The 14,403-nt window shown below is 34.7% G+C and overlaps 1 protein-coding gene across 1 annotated transcript; it reads right to left on the minus strand.

Moving 5' to 3' along the window:
* Positions 1–3,208: 3,208 nt before the first annotated feature.
* On the minus strand, positions 3,209–13,998 carry LOC133185604 (thymidylate synthase-like). The gene is made up of 4 exons (XM_061320919.1): positions 13,948–13,998; positions 9,021–9,301; positions 5,378–5,649; positions 3,209–3,991 (listed from the first exon to the last, which is right to left on the minus strand). Exons 1-4 carry the CDS (start codon positions 13,981–13,983, stop codon positions 3,513–3,515), a joined length of 1,068 nt encoding a protein of 355 aa, XP_061176903.1. The 5' UTR covers positions 13,984–13,998; the 3' UTR covers positions 3,209–3,512.
* Positions 13,999–14,403: the final 405 nt, after the last annotated feature.

A 14,403-nucleotide genomic window follows, 5' to 3' on the forward strand; every position in this document is an offset into this window, starting at 1 on the left:
ATCCCCCCCCCCCCCCATTTCAAATGAAATTTGATGGAAAAATCAGGTTATGGTCCTAAAGGCATAACCTATTTTCATCAGCCATGACGCCATATGTCAGATATGACGTCAAGAAGATAATGTAAATTCAAAATTTCAATCAAAAGGCCCATGGGCCACAGCGCTCACCTGGGTAACTATCGCTCTTCTTGTTCTTCATCAGCAGATTATTTTTCCTATATATTTTTATGTAAAACTTTGATTGCCCATCGCAGCCCCACCCTACCCCCTGTGGTCATGTTTTGACAGACTTGAATCTAGACTCCAGAGGATGCTTCCAAATAAAAATGACTATAAGGCTTTCATGTTCTTGAAGATTTTTCATATGTACATGTATTCCTATTGCCCACTGTGGCCCCACTCTACCCCTGGGGGTCATGATTTGAACTATAACTTGAATCTACTTTACCCGTGGATGCTCCCATATAAATATGACTAATCGTGAAATTGCTGTACCCGGAGAAGATTTTTCCTACGTTTTCCTGCAATACTTTGATTGCCCAATTTGAACCCATCCTGTTCCCAAGGGTCATGATTTGAAAAACTCGAAACTACACAACCTGAGGATGTTTCTATTTATATATGACTAATCATGGCTTTGCTGTTCTTCATCAGATTTTTCTTAGATATACCTATACAAAACTTTATTTGCCCATAGTGGCCCTACCCTATCCCCGGGGTCAAGATTTGAACAAACTTGTATCTACACTACATGAGGATGCTTTCATATATGGCTTTGCTGTTCCTGGGAGAAAGATTTTTCGTTTTACTTTGCTTGCCCATTTTGACCCCGCCCTGCCCCCCCCCCCCCCCCCGGGATCTGATTTGAATAAACATGAATCTACACAACCTGAGGATGTTTCTATATAAATATGGCTGATCATGGCTTTGCTGTTCGTTAGAAGAATATTTCTAAAGATTTTTTTCCCTGATATTCTTATGTAAAACTTTGCCCATAGTGGCCCCATCCTATCCCCTGGGATCGTTATTTGAACAAATCTGAATCTACGTTACGTCAGGAAGCTTTCATTTAAGTTTCATCTTTTCTGGCCCAGCGGTTCTTGATAAGATTTTTAAATTACCCCACCCAGTTTTTACTATTTCTAAATTATCTCCCCTCGGAAGAGGGTGTGGCCCTTATTTTGAACAAACTTAAATCCCTTTTTTTACCCAAGGATATTCTATGTCAGGTTTAGTTGAAAATGGCCCAGTGGTTCTGAAGATAAAAAAGTTTTGACAACAATGGACGCGTTTTCATCAGAAAAACTCACTTGAGTCTTTGGCTCAGGTGGGCTAAAATAGGTGTTTTACGTCAATATTTTGATAACAAGTCACTGAGCACAGGTCTGCCCCCAACTTGAATATTCATATAATGTGTTGAATTATAATATCAATGAAATATGCGAATATTGTTCTGGGGCAAGCTTGCGCTCAATAAATTCCATACTCAAAACTGAACGAATTTTGACCATTTTGTCCTTTCTTGAAAATAACGGAAAATCCAAATAGTTTTTGAGATCACAGAAAAAAAGAATTGCCGATAATCTAATTCCAAACTATAATAATTTGTGCTGATTCAGATTTTTCACAAAATATATACAACTGTGTACATTACTAGAGATTTTTGTTAAATTTGGTTTTTATAGGGTCAAAATGTATGTATAAGTTCTTTCATGTTTTTTTGCCTCAAAACTCCTCAATGCCCTTTTGTCTTAATGTCAAATAACTTTATAATTGAGGGGCTATGCACTTTCAAAACAATTCCTTATGTACCTTTAGGAATCAAAAGATTTTCCCTTCTATAGGAATTTTTTACCAATTTCATACTTTTTATCCAAGTAATTACATGTTCCCATGTCAAACAACCTGATTAATTAACAAGAGGCCCATGGGCCACATAGCTCACCTGAGCACATTAGCTAGACACAAATCAGTTCAGTATTGAAAAAATTACTGGGGGTTTGGGGGGGGGGGTTGAATTTTAAACTACCTGATGATGCTTCCTTATCAATATAACAAATAGCTTTGTTGTACTTGAGAAGATTTTTAAAAAAATTTTCCCATACATTCCTTTGTAAAATTTTGATCCCCCATTGTGGCTCCTCCCTATCCCAGAGGTCATCATTTGAACAAACTTGAATCTACACTACCCGAGGATGCTTCCATATCAATATGACTAAACATGGCTTTTTTGTTCTTGAGAAGAAATATTTTTCTATGTGTTCTTATGTAACACTTTCGATCCCCATTGGGCCCCACCCTACCCCTGGGGGTTATCATTTGAAAAAAAAAAATGAATTTACACTACCTGAGGATGCTTCCATATCAAAATGACTAAACATGATTTTCATTTCTTGAGAAGAAGATATTTTCCAATATGTTCCTATGTAAAAATATTTTGATCCCCCATTGTGGCCCATCCCTATCCCCAGGGGTCATCATTTTAACAATCTTGAATCTACACTACCTGAGGATGCTTCCATATCAAAATGACTAATCATGGCTTTGCAGTTCTTCATCAGAAGATACCTTCCTATATATTTCTTTTTCAGACATTGATCCTCCATTGTGGCCCTGCCCTACCCCCGGGGGTCATGATTTGAACAAATTTGAATCTACACTACCTGAGGATGCTTCCACATGAGTTTCAATTTCCCTGGCTTTGTGGTTCTTGAGAAGAAGATTTTTAAAAGATGCTATTAATTTTTCACTAATTCTTTATTATCTCCCCTTGAAAGAGGGCGTGGCCCTTCATTTGAACAAACTTGAATCCCCTTCACCCAAGGATACTCCGTGCCAAGTTTGGTTGAAATTGGCCCAGTAGCGCTGGAGAAGAAGTTGAAATTGTGAAAAGTTTATGCCAACGACAACAGACAAATTTTGATCAGAAAAGCTCACTTGAGCCTTCGGCTCAGGTGAGCTAAAAAGTGGTCAAGTACTTTCAAAATATACCTGTTTGCAAAAGCCCCCTATAGGGGTTCCCCTATACCCTTACTAAGACCATCTTAAGAGAACATCTCCATGTAACTTACATTCATAAAATAGAAATACTTTTACCATGAATTTTATACATGTTTACCGGTACTTAGCTCATAATTTCGGCTTTGGTTATAACATAAAATTTTAGTTAAAAGTGGTCTTGGATTTTCATGCATTCAAAATCAAAGAATTGTATTTCATGCTTTATTGCATTATACATGTCTTGTATCAGATAAGTACCGTGTCTATGGCATAAACTATGATGAATGAATGTATACATGTACATGTGTATCAATACGAATTAAAAAAACAAAGCATCATTCTCATACACAATAAATGAAACAAAGTATCAGCAAAGTATCAACACAGTATCATTCTTTTGAGAGGTTTAAACACAAGACTTTTCATCATGATCTCAATTTCTGAACACATCACTGAAGGAAACAAAACTAGCTACTCTTCCAAATGTACAAAAATGAGAATGTATACTAGCATTACACAGCCATTTCCATGGCTATTTTAGGGTGAGGATTATACCCTACAATCTCAAAGTCCTCAAACTTAAACTCATCAATGTCTTCCACTTGTCTTTTGATCACTAACTTTGGAAACGATCTCGGCTTCCTCTGAAGTTGAATCTTCAATGGCTCCAGGTGATTGACATAGACATGGGCATCGCCCAGAGTGTGGACAAAATCACCGGGCTTTAGCCCAGTGATGTGGGCTATCATGTAAGTAAGTAATGAGTAGCTGGCAATGTTGAATGGTACACCAAGACCAATATCACCAGATCGCTGATACAGCTGGCAAGATAGCTCCCCATTACACACATAGAACTGGACAAAGGCATGGCAGGGAGGGAGAGCCATTTTCTTTAGGTCACATGGGTTCCACGCTGACATGATGATCCGTCTATCATCCGGGTTGTTCTTTATTTTATCAATCACCTCTTTTAGTTGGTCCACTCCCTGGCCTACAGAAAAAAAGTTTGTTTTTAGACCACAACAATTTGTAAAATAGTTCTTCAGATTTTTAAAAATAAAAAGCGAGGCAAGCTTGAGAGGGCAAAATAATCTTACATATATTATTATTCAATTGGGGGTTAAAAATTATGAGGCTAGCAAATACAATATAATTTTATAATTTGATATCAAAGAGCGAGCGCTTAAAAAATAAAGACTTAAAATTATTAGTTATCATTTGTATATCACATGAACTTATGATTTTTAACATTTTTGAGTTTCAAAAATAATTCATACCAAGTAATATTTTGCTACATTAAATAAGGTCTTTTTGAAGAATTTCCTCTCCAATTTGTTATCCAATCTATCAAATCATTAAAAAAATTCTGTGGTCTCGTTTGCCTGTAATTTTTCCAAGGAGAGAATTTTTGGAAGCATTCATGAAATGTAAAAATGTGTCTACTTTCTGTTTTTCATGTTTTGAATGAGGTACGTGTTCTGTACATTGCAATTTACATGTAGTTATATCTACAAACATTCTGTTCAGTTCGGTGCAAATTCCTAGGTACATGTCCGGTCTTGAAATCTCAATTACATCTCTCTTAGAATTTTTTTTAATTTTGATAGAGCAAACATCATCAACATTCCCCAAACCTTTCGTGGACTTTTCGATGTTCTCTTTATATTAACATCGAACAGCGCTTCAAAAGTTTCCTCGGCTTCTAGTTCAATTGCAGTATAAGGAAAAAAATCACATCCACTGTTTTTAACTATTGACATATCATGCATCTAAAGAGTAGACAGTCACACAATGACACCTTGTTACACAGTATGAGTTACCAAGTACGACCCGCGCTTCTGTCATTCTTCAACATGTGTTCTGAAGTCTTTTGTGCGTTTGGTTTAAAAAGTAAAAAAAATGTCCACAGATATTTTTGGATGCGCAGGATGACATATTTTTTGATAATATTATAATTTGGAATTGTTACAAATAGAAGCGGCGAATCCAACGAACTATATTGCAAATTGGTATGGCCTTATTGAGAATTAACATGAATACAAAACTGGTATCTTCATTCCCTTTCGATTTATAGCAACATGACATAACAGCAGCATTTTTTACCCCTTGGACAACTTTGAAATAAAGCAATATTATGTGGAGTTTACCTCAAACAAGGAATTATTGATTTGGTCAGTTTTTTTATAGTCATTACCTACAAATGATATTCATGTTTGATACTCAAAATTAAATAAATAATCAGTTTTTATGCACCTGGCTGTACTAATAATAAATTGTACTTTGCAAGTCAAAGATCATAGACATCAGTACTAGTAAGCATACTAAAACAAACTTGTTGTGTTACCTTTAATGCATGGTATATTTTGTGTTTTCTTACCAGTGTAGTCAGTGTGCATGTCTTTGTACTCTGCCCCAAAGTGTCGCCACTGGAATCCATAAACTGGGCCCAGGTCCCCCTCCTCCCTGTGTGTCAAACCAAGGTTGTCCAGAAACTCCCTTGAGCCATTAGCATCCCAGATGTGGATGCCCTTTTCACTGAGTTTCTTGCCATTTGTACAGCCCTGAACAAACCATAACAGTTCCTCAGCCACACCCCGCCAGAATACTCGCTTTGTTGTAAGCAGAGGGAAAGAATCTCGCAGATTGTATCTACAAAGTAGTATTTTTTTGTAAATACATTTTTTTTTTTGGTAATTAAACATAGAGTGACGAGAAGTTCAGTGAACAGAAACAAACTCTCAATCTTAAACTTGTGAACATTATTTGATACAAGATTAAACTTTAGAATATTTCAAATTGTGATATCATGAAAGAAAACTGCATTCTAATTAAAAACTTCAAAATACAACCATTCATGATCATTGTCATGTAATGAACTGCATCCACCTAATGATAAATGCCAACTGCTTAGTGTCAAAGGACCTACTCCTTTTGGAAATGAATCTCTCCCTTCATACATAAACTATTTCGGGTCATATCCAACAATAAGTTGTTTATGTACAAATTAATAAACAATTGCAAACGTAAAAGAAACTTACACTTAAGACTATAAGGATAATAAATAGGGACGTGCCATTTTATTGGTATACTAGTATATCGTGATTTTTAATTGCATGATATGTATCGTGATACTGAGACTAAAATACCAGTTTTTAGGTAAGTAATTATAAATTCCAGAAATTATTTATTTATTTGTTCAATCTTGAATTACAATTACAGGACAATGTTTTTTTTTTTTTCAGTACTTTGGGACTGGGGGCTGGGGCCCTCAGAATTGGGAATTTCAGCATCAATTAGGCTAAACTTGGAATTTCCATGAAAACCCAGTCACATAAAAAGGATTGTCAAAAAACATTGTTTTTGTCTTTGAATATTACTTTAAGGTGGTATGGGATACCAAACGAAACTTCTCCTACATATTTATGTACCCAAATTAGAAGGATTTGAAATACCCCCACCTTTCAGTATATTAAAGTGTAATTTTAATAATTTTTTTATTATTTTAATGAGAAATACAAAAACGATTTTTTTTCTTGCATAATTCTTTTTTCATAAGCTTAATATTATAGGCAGGCGTTTGCTAATATAAAGTGTTTATAAAAACAAAAATGACAAGAAATATGTTTTAGTATTTTTTTAATTTTCAACAAAAAATAAGCGTAAAAAACTGGGAAAACTTTATTTCTTGAAAACAGACGGATAACATTTCATGAAAGTCTACAATAAGAATGTATCTTAATATGTTAGCAAAGTGAAATAAAAAAATTGAAAATATATATATAAATGGAAAATATAAAATGCATTTAAAATTTTTTGAATTAAAAGATCCGAGCGGAAGAGTTATCCTTCTTTATTTTCCAAGGGTTGAAAAAACCTGGGTGCTATTTTAGAAATGATGAGCATTTTTTCCCAACCATAAAAAATCGCACTTTGTAGTTTTCAACTTTGAGCGGTTTTGAAAACAATGCATGGACAATCGCTTTCCAGGACGTGTCTTGTTCAGAGCAATTGCATTCATCTGAACGTTTTGGGACTATATACAACAGCTAGCTGATTTGTGACCAAACAGTTACTTCTTGAATTAAATAACAAAAAAGTCCAGCTCTGGTTAACGTGATAATTGATTGGTGATAATTCAGCACAATGTGAAGTAATCGCACTTATCCATGCCTCACCGCACACAAGGTGCTGTACAGTTACTCAAACAATTGAAATACAGCTTTTGCTTAAAAGTATTCAAAAGCAGCAATGTTGAAACTACCTTTTACAGGGGTTTGCTTTTTTAAATGTCCGTTGTACAATTATAAGTAAATTTATATACCTGCGATTTTTTTGTCTGTTTTTACTTAAAATGCCGACTTGTGAGAACTTGCATTGAAATAGGCTTCAGAGTGTTCTTTTCAATGGTGTATCTACAAATTTTGACCCGATAATAAGCACTCATGCAAATCAAAACAATACTTCAAACGGAAATACGTCATAACGTGGAGGTATCCCATACTACCTTAAGTAACAATTGTTTGTAACAAATCAAGACTATTCTTGGTATGAATTATCTAATTACTTATAGCAAGAAAAATAGTGGTATGAATTATCTAATCATGAAGGAATCCAGCATGACTGATCAACAAAAACTGCTTGAACTTTACTGAGAAACATGCAATAAACAAACTGAATTTGATCACATATTTTGTAAGTTTTTCTTTAAGAAAACTTCCACTATATTTTGGGAAAATACAGGCATATTTTCAATTGGGACTGGGGCCGAATTTCGGCCCCAAATCGGCCCTAAAAAAAATCACTGTAGGAAGTGTAAAAAATGCTGAAAACGGTACAAGAACGACATCCTAGCATCCAAACATAGTTTATATTAATATGTAAATAAAAAAGTGAAGTTATGTTTTTCCAACATATTTCTTAAATTGCTTGTAAAAATATCATGATATTATCATGATACTTTTGGAAAAAATTGTGATATATCGTGATACGAAATCTTTGGCGATACCGATCCCTTATAATCAAGACTAACTTGTCTCCCTTCGATGTGATGGCACCTTTGCAGGGGCATAGCTTGACTTAAAATTCTAGTGATCAAAACTATTGTGCCCCGGGGTCTGGGGGCCGCCTCCAACATTTTATTGATTTGTTTAAATTTTAAATAAAAAGTATTAGTTTTAAAAATGTATTAAATATTTTCTGCAATGTATTATTCATTATAGAAAGGGGATGTTGCTGAAAAATCTAGTGAGGCAGTTGCCTCATTGCCACAATGGAATCTACACTCTGCTTTGCCATGGTATGCTTGGTGGATCATGTAATATTTTGTGCGACACAAAAATGGTTTTAAATTCAGAATTTTAGGCACTGTTAGTGTAAATGGCAATACAAATGCTCAAAATTGAGGCCAGGGGCCTTTACCCCTCTGTAGAGCTCTCAGCCCTAGAGGCTAGACACCAGTTATCTTTCCTAAATATTTTCCCCCATACCCGGCTAAAACAGGCCCGTAGAAGGCGCGGGGGGCCAGGCCCCCCTACTTTTTTCTCAGTGTAGTATTTTGCTATATTAAATTTTCCTTCAGATGCCGATTCCCCCCCCCCCCTTTTTATGTTGTAAGGTTGAGCACTAGCAATTTCTGGGATTTGGACAGTAAATAAACTTTTTTTTATTTTGCTTGTCAGATAATTTTGGGAAGTTGCCCCCCCCCCTTTGGTCAATGTAGTTTTTTTTTTTTTTTTTTTGCTTGTCAGATTTGGGGGGGGGGGGAGTTGCCCCCCCCCCCCCTTGAAACCGTTGCTACGGGCCTGTAAGAGCTATACAACCAAATCAAGAGATTGTGCTGGACCTGCTCTGGCTCTGAGCTGAGCCATTATTAATTTGGGGTAGGAATGAGTAGGATCATAATTATTTTTTATTGGTAGGAACCCTCTTAGGAAAAAATCTCGTTTCAACTGTTCAAAGTATACTAGTAGTTAGCATGCACTGAATTTTTAATTTGTCTCAATATTAACAAAATAAAAAACCTCATTTGCATCCCGAAGATAGATAAAGTATCGATGCCTGTTCTGTTGCTTTTTCTATGCCCGTGGTCAATAACACGCTGCACGGCTTCTAAATAAAGTTCTTCGTCGTGTCTTTTTTCTTTAGAATCTACATTTTTTATTCCATTCACACGGTCCCCGTGATCATTGCCTGTTTCCATGTCTGTCATCTTTGTCTTTTTGAAGTTTTTCCCTCCACTTTTGCACTTCGGCGCCATATGTCTGTATACGCAAAACCTGTTGAAATCCGACAGAAAATATTTCTGTCATGAAAACCAAATTAAATAGTAGATAAACGTCTGAAATTATTAAAACATTCAATTACTCCTTGTTTTTCTATTTTAAATTTATTCAATAGTCGCTGAAAATTTTTAAATTATATTAGCAGATTAGGAAGTGCAAATTAATAGAACTTGTGTATCTAACGTTATATCACAAGTCCATACCGATTGAATCCATCAAAATAGTTGAGTTTAGCGATATTAAGAAAGTTGATTGGACAAAATTTCTTGGTATTAATGAAGTGCAACATTCTGTGCACGCCATCAAATTACAAAATGTTCAATTTATTTTCTCAAAGGGGTATTAGTCATAACAATTATTACAGAAGGTGCAAGGTTGTCTCGTCACCGGGGCAGTTGAGCACCTAAGTACTACAAAATATGTCAAATTACATTCAATAATATTTTTGTATGTAACATGGTTGTATGCCAACATGTTTGGTGAATCAATAAATAAATTGAATTGAATTGAATATAAAAAAAGCCCAAGGTTTGGAGATTCTATAACATAGGGATTGTGTTTCCATGGGGGTTAGAGGGGGGGGGGGAGGTAAGGGGGTGTTCTAAGATCTTTTTTATTACTTTAACTTTGAAATTTAGTTAATACCTCTAAAACTCTCCCCTGACCCCCACCCACTTCAGTCTCTGGATCCGAGCATTGTGGGGTACATTGCAGATGCATGTTGCGTTGTCATGTTTGTGAATGCATTTTTTTTTTCTCTTTCATTAAAGGCGGTAATTGTTGTTTTTTAAAGTCTGATCATCAAGTTCTTTCCTGATTACTTAATAAATCAATCTGAGCAAATTTTCTTGACCATACCTGTTCTACTTAAAAAAAAAAAAGGGGGGGGGGCAGATAGCAATCTTTATAACATTTGTAATATTCACTATCTCTTTAAATTCAGAAATGTAGGTTGTTTCAAGTTAAAAAAAATATATAACACGACGTTTTGAAAAAAATAAATGAAAATAAACAATCTATGACACTTTCATGTTGTTTTAGTATCCTTGGGTAAAAAGGCTTCAAGTTTTCTTTTTTTTTTTTCAAATGAAGGGCCACACCCTCTTTCGAGGGAAGATAAGAAAAAGTAAAAATTGGGTGTGGTCATTTAAAAAATTTCTCAAGAACCAATACCAGAAAAGATAGAAGTTATGTGAATTCAAAGCTTTCTGACATAATGAAGATTCAAAATCTGACCCTCGGGGGTAAGGTGGGACCACTATGGGCGATCAAAATTTTACAAGGGAATAAGTGGGAAAAATCTTTTTCTTAAGAATAGGAAAGCCATGCCAGATTAATCATATCTGTATATGAAAGTATCCTCATGTTGTATAGATTCAAGTTTGTACAAATCATGATCCCTGGGGTAGGGAGGAGCTACATGTACAAACAATGGGGATAAAAGATTTCTGTTTTCCGTAGAATACTTAGGAGAAATCTTCAAAAAAATCTGATGAAGAAGAACAGCAAAGCCATGATCAGTCATACATATATATATATATATATATATATATATATATATATATATATATATATATATATATATATATATATATATATATATATATATATATATACATACATAATGGACGATCAAAGTTTTACAGGGGAATGTATACAAAAACTTAAAAAATGTGTGGTTTTTTTCAGGAAGAAAAAAGTCATGATTAGTCATATTAATAAAAAAAAAATCCTCAGATAGTGTAGATTTAGGTCTGTTAAAATCATAATCTCTGGGAATAGGCTGGGACTACAATGGGTGATCAAATTTTACTCGAGAAATATATAGGAATCTGCTGATGAACAAGAGGGGCCACAGTGATTCAGGTGAGCGTTTTGGTCCATAGGACTCTTGCTTAAATAATTTTATATTCTTAATACATGTAATTGGATGCTTTAGAAATTTTTAGGTGGTTGGGGGTCAAACCCACCTCTAATTTAAATTTACGTAAAATTTTTTTGACAAAAAATAAATAGGGATGTAAAACAACATAGTTATTACATACATCAATCAATCCAAAAAAAAAAAAAAGATTAAATAAATAAATAAATAAATAAATAAAAAAAAAATTAATTAAAAAAAATAAAAAATAAAAAAGTTAAATAAAAAATATTACATTTATGTATATGATTTTCCTCTCCTTTTACAAATTCAAACCTATACAGTTAAAAAAAAGAGGAGGGGGATCTGTCATGATTTACTTGAGAAAAAGATGGATCTCATCTCCCATTGCACCAGAATTGAATAAATTTGCACTGTAACAGATCTGCTCATTTCTATGTATTCTACTTATTTCTATCATCAATTTTCTAGCAAATCAAAATTCTATCATCAATTTTCTGGCAATCAAAATTTTATGGACTAGCTCTGATCGTTTCAAATCGGCGGGAAACATATCGCTACCATTTCCAAAGACACCAAAGGGGTGTGATAGGCCATATTTCAAACTATATGGGAAAAAAATTATTGTTGAATATCTTTCATATAATATATAAAGAGAGATTTATATCTATTGTGAACTACCTTAATTAGGGCATAAGTACCATAAAATGTGAACTTTCTGAGAATGACAAAAACAATGTCAAGAATGTATTGACAAACGTGTAATTTATATTAGTTAAAGGATTGTCATATACTGATTTCATGTTTGTTATTGCAAAATTTTAAAATATAAAGGTTTCTGAAGAGAAACAAACTCTTTATAGCTTAGTTTTTTACCATTTCAATCATACCTAGGAAGGGGTGGATAAAGATTGCATATTCCACAAACAATTTTGAGTATGTCATCTAAATGTTGACAAATTGTAACAGGAACTTCAAATTTCAGTAAGAGAAAGAATTTAATACATCTTATGGCTTGTTCTACATATATTCTCCTATTTTCTATTTCTTTTGTTTTCTGTACATCATACGCAGCCACCTGTGCAATACCATGCCTTCCTGGAGGAACAAGCAAGTTTGCATGAGAAAGCGTCAGCTCTTCCATAAGATCACTGAACTCTTTGTCAGCCATGACGCTAGGAAATCAAGGAAGCCAGAGTTCATTGCTATACATTTGTCACTAGCTCTACCTCCCCAACAGTTTGACACAAAATTGATCATTCCTGCTGGAGTGATACAAGGAATTTTGCAGTATAGTGATGTTTGTAATCACTCCAGCACTGGTTTGTAACCATCATATTCTGAGGTTTCTCAATGAAGAATTCGGAACAATCAATAATGTGTCGAACTGAGGAGTATTTCTGTGTTTTGAATTTTGGGGGAAGATTTGCACGAACAACTTCTTTTGGAGGATTGAAAACTAGCTTACCAAGATATTTGCTAAGAATCTTCAACCAAGTGGTAAAAATTCTTGATACATACAACACAGAAAACCTGTCAGCTAAATCTTCATCCAGTAACCCAAGACGGATTTTCATTAAGGTTAAAAGTAACTCATCTTTTGTAGACAACTTTCTAGAGGCCCTAAATTTCTTGAAAATCTTATGTTTCAGTGTACTGCAATGGAAGGATGGACCCTTCCAGTACCTTACACTTTTCAGCTTAGGTTCAAGAGCATTATGTGGAGCATTGAATGAACTCAGTGAAGGAAAACCTGTATAAAACCTAACTTTTTTGTCAGATTTTAAAGTGTCAGTAGGTTTTACATTGAACGTTTTTCTCTTCAGCTTGTGATTCTCTTCCCTTGACTTGGCAAGTTCATATTCAAGAACTTTGATTTTTGATTTAAAATTTCAACACTTTTGTACATGCAAGGATCACAAACTTCAACATAATCATGATCAAAAGAAACACTTTGTTTTAAATCATCTTTGTCCAATTGATGATCATTCTCTCTCACTTCATCTTGAAATTTTCTTTTTTTGATTGCATGAGAGAAATCTTTTTTTTCTTTTGGGGAGCTCTTCCTTGCTTTACTGGATTAGAGTGACCCATGTGTAGAGTACATAGGGTAGGGATTAAGTGTACTTGGTTTCCCATCTACAAAATATGGTATGAGTACACCTTTGAGTAGTAGGAATCTGGCTCCCAGTTGTGATTCCCTGAGGAACGATTTACATTTTTTACCCAGACAGCTCTTGCATGAGAGTCTTTTGCCACAGTTCGGAATGGAATGAGGACAAATGGAGGTTCACAAATACATTTTCCTGTTCCATAATTTGTATTATGAATTGAACAAAATTGTTGTCTCCATTTTTGTAATGTATACCACCTGTTTGTGCATCCTTTCACACAACAGCTTCTTTTAGACATAATAAGATTAAAACAGAGTTTGTGATTATTAGCACAAAGCTTTTGGAAGTTGTAAAAAACTGTCAACAACGTAAGTAAAACACAACACAAAAAAACACATTTACCGACATTAATTAGTGCTGAATATCTGAAAATATGCATTAGTATTCCCGTCACCAAAAAACTTTATGCTTGTGGTTTATTAATCAAATTTCTAACTAGTGTGACAGAAAACAAAGCGAAGTGAAAGTAGAGAGCAGACAATTTCATAGGTTCCACTCACCTATTTTACAAGCTCAAATTTAAGAAAAATGAATGAAGCTTTATAGTCTTGAACTCTCGATAGTAACCTTTGAACATTTTTTCTGACTGCTATAATTTTTTTCAACTTACGTGCTTAATAAATGTGTTATAAGCGGTTATAAACATGATGATCAGTGTCTTCGTTCGATGGTTTACAGACATCAGTAACCCGGATGTAATTTTTTTTCCCTATGACCTCTGACCTGACCACTCTCCTATGCAGCGTTGTCGTTCGTTCCTCTCGGACGTCTTTGAATGTATGAGCCGATGGTAGGGAGTGTGAATGTATGAGCCGATGGTAGAGAGTGGACGTTTTAGTGCGCGATAAGCCTATAAAGTAACATACAAAACCTCTTGATCCGGATGAAGCCTTGAACAGAGGAAGAATCTATGAGTACTAGATGAAATCCCGCGCAAGCGCGGGGAATTGAATTTATACCACTACCGATAGAAAATATATTGTAGTTTCTACTGACAGCCTACAGGGTATAGCAGGAAGAAATACTTTGTTCAAAATCCCACATACATGTGCGTCTCCACCCCACG

Source organism: Saccostrea echinata, unplaced genomic scaffold (assembly GCF_033153115.1).
Source record: "Saccostrea echinata isolate AGI-Se365-2 ecotype Australia unplaced genomic scaffold, CSIRO_AGI_Sech_v1 ptg000012l, whole genome shotgun sequence".
In the NCBI taxonomy this organism is placed as follows: domain Eukaryota; kingdom Metazoa; phylum Mollusca; class Bivalvia; order Ostreida; family Ostreidae; genus Saccostrea; species Saccostrea echinata.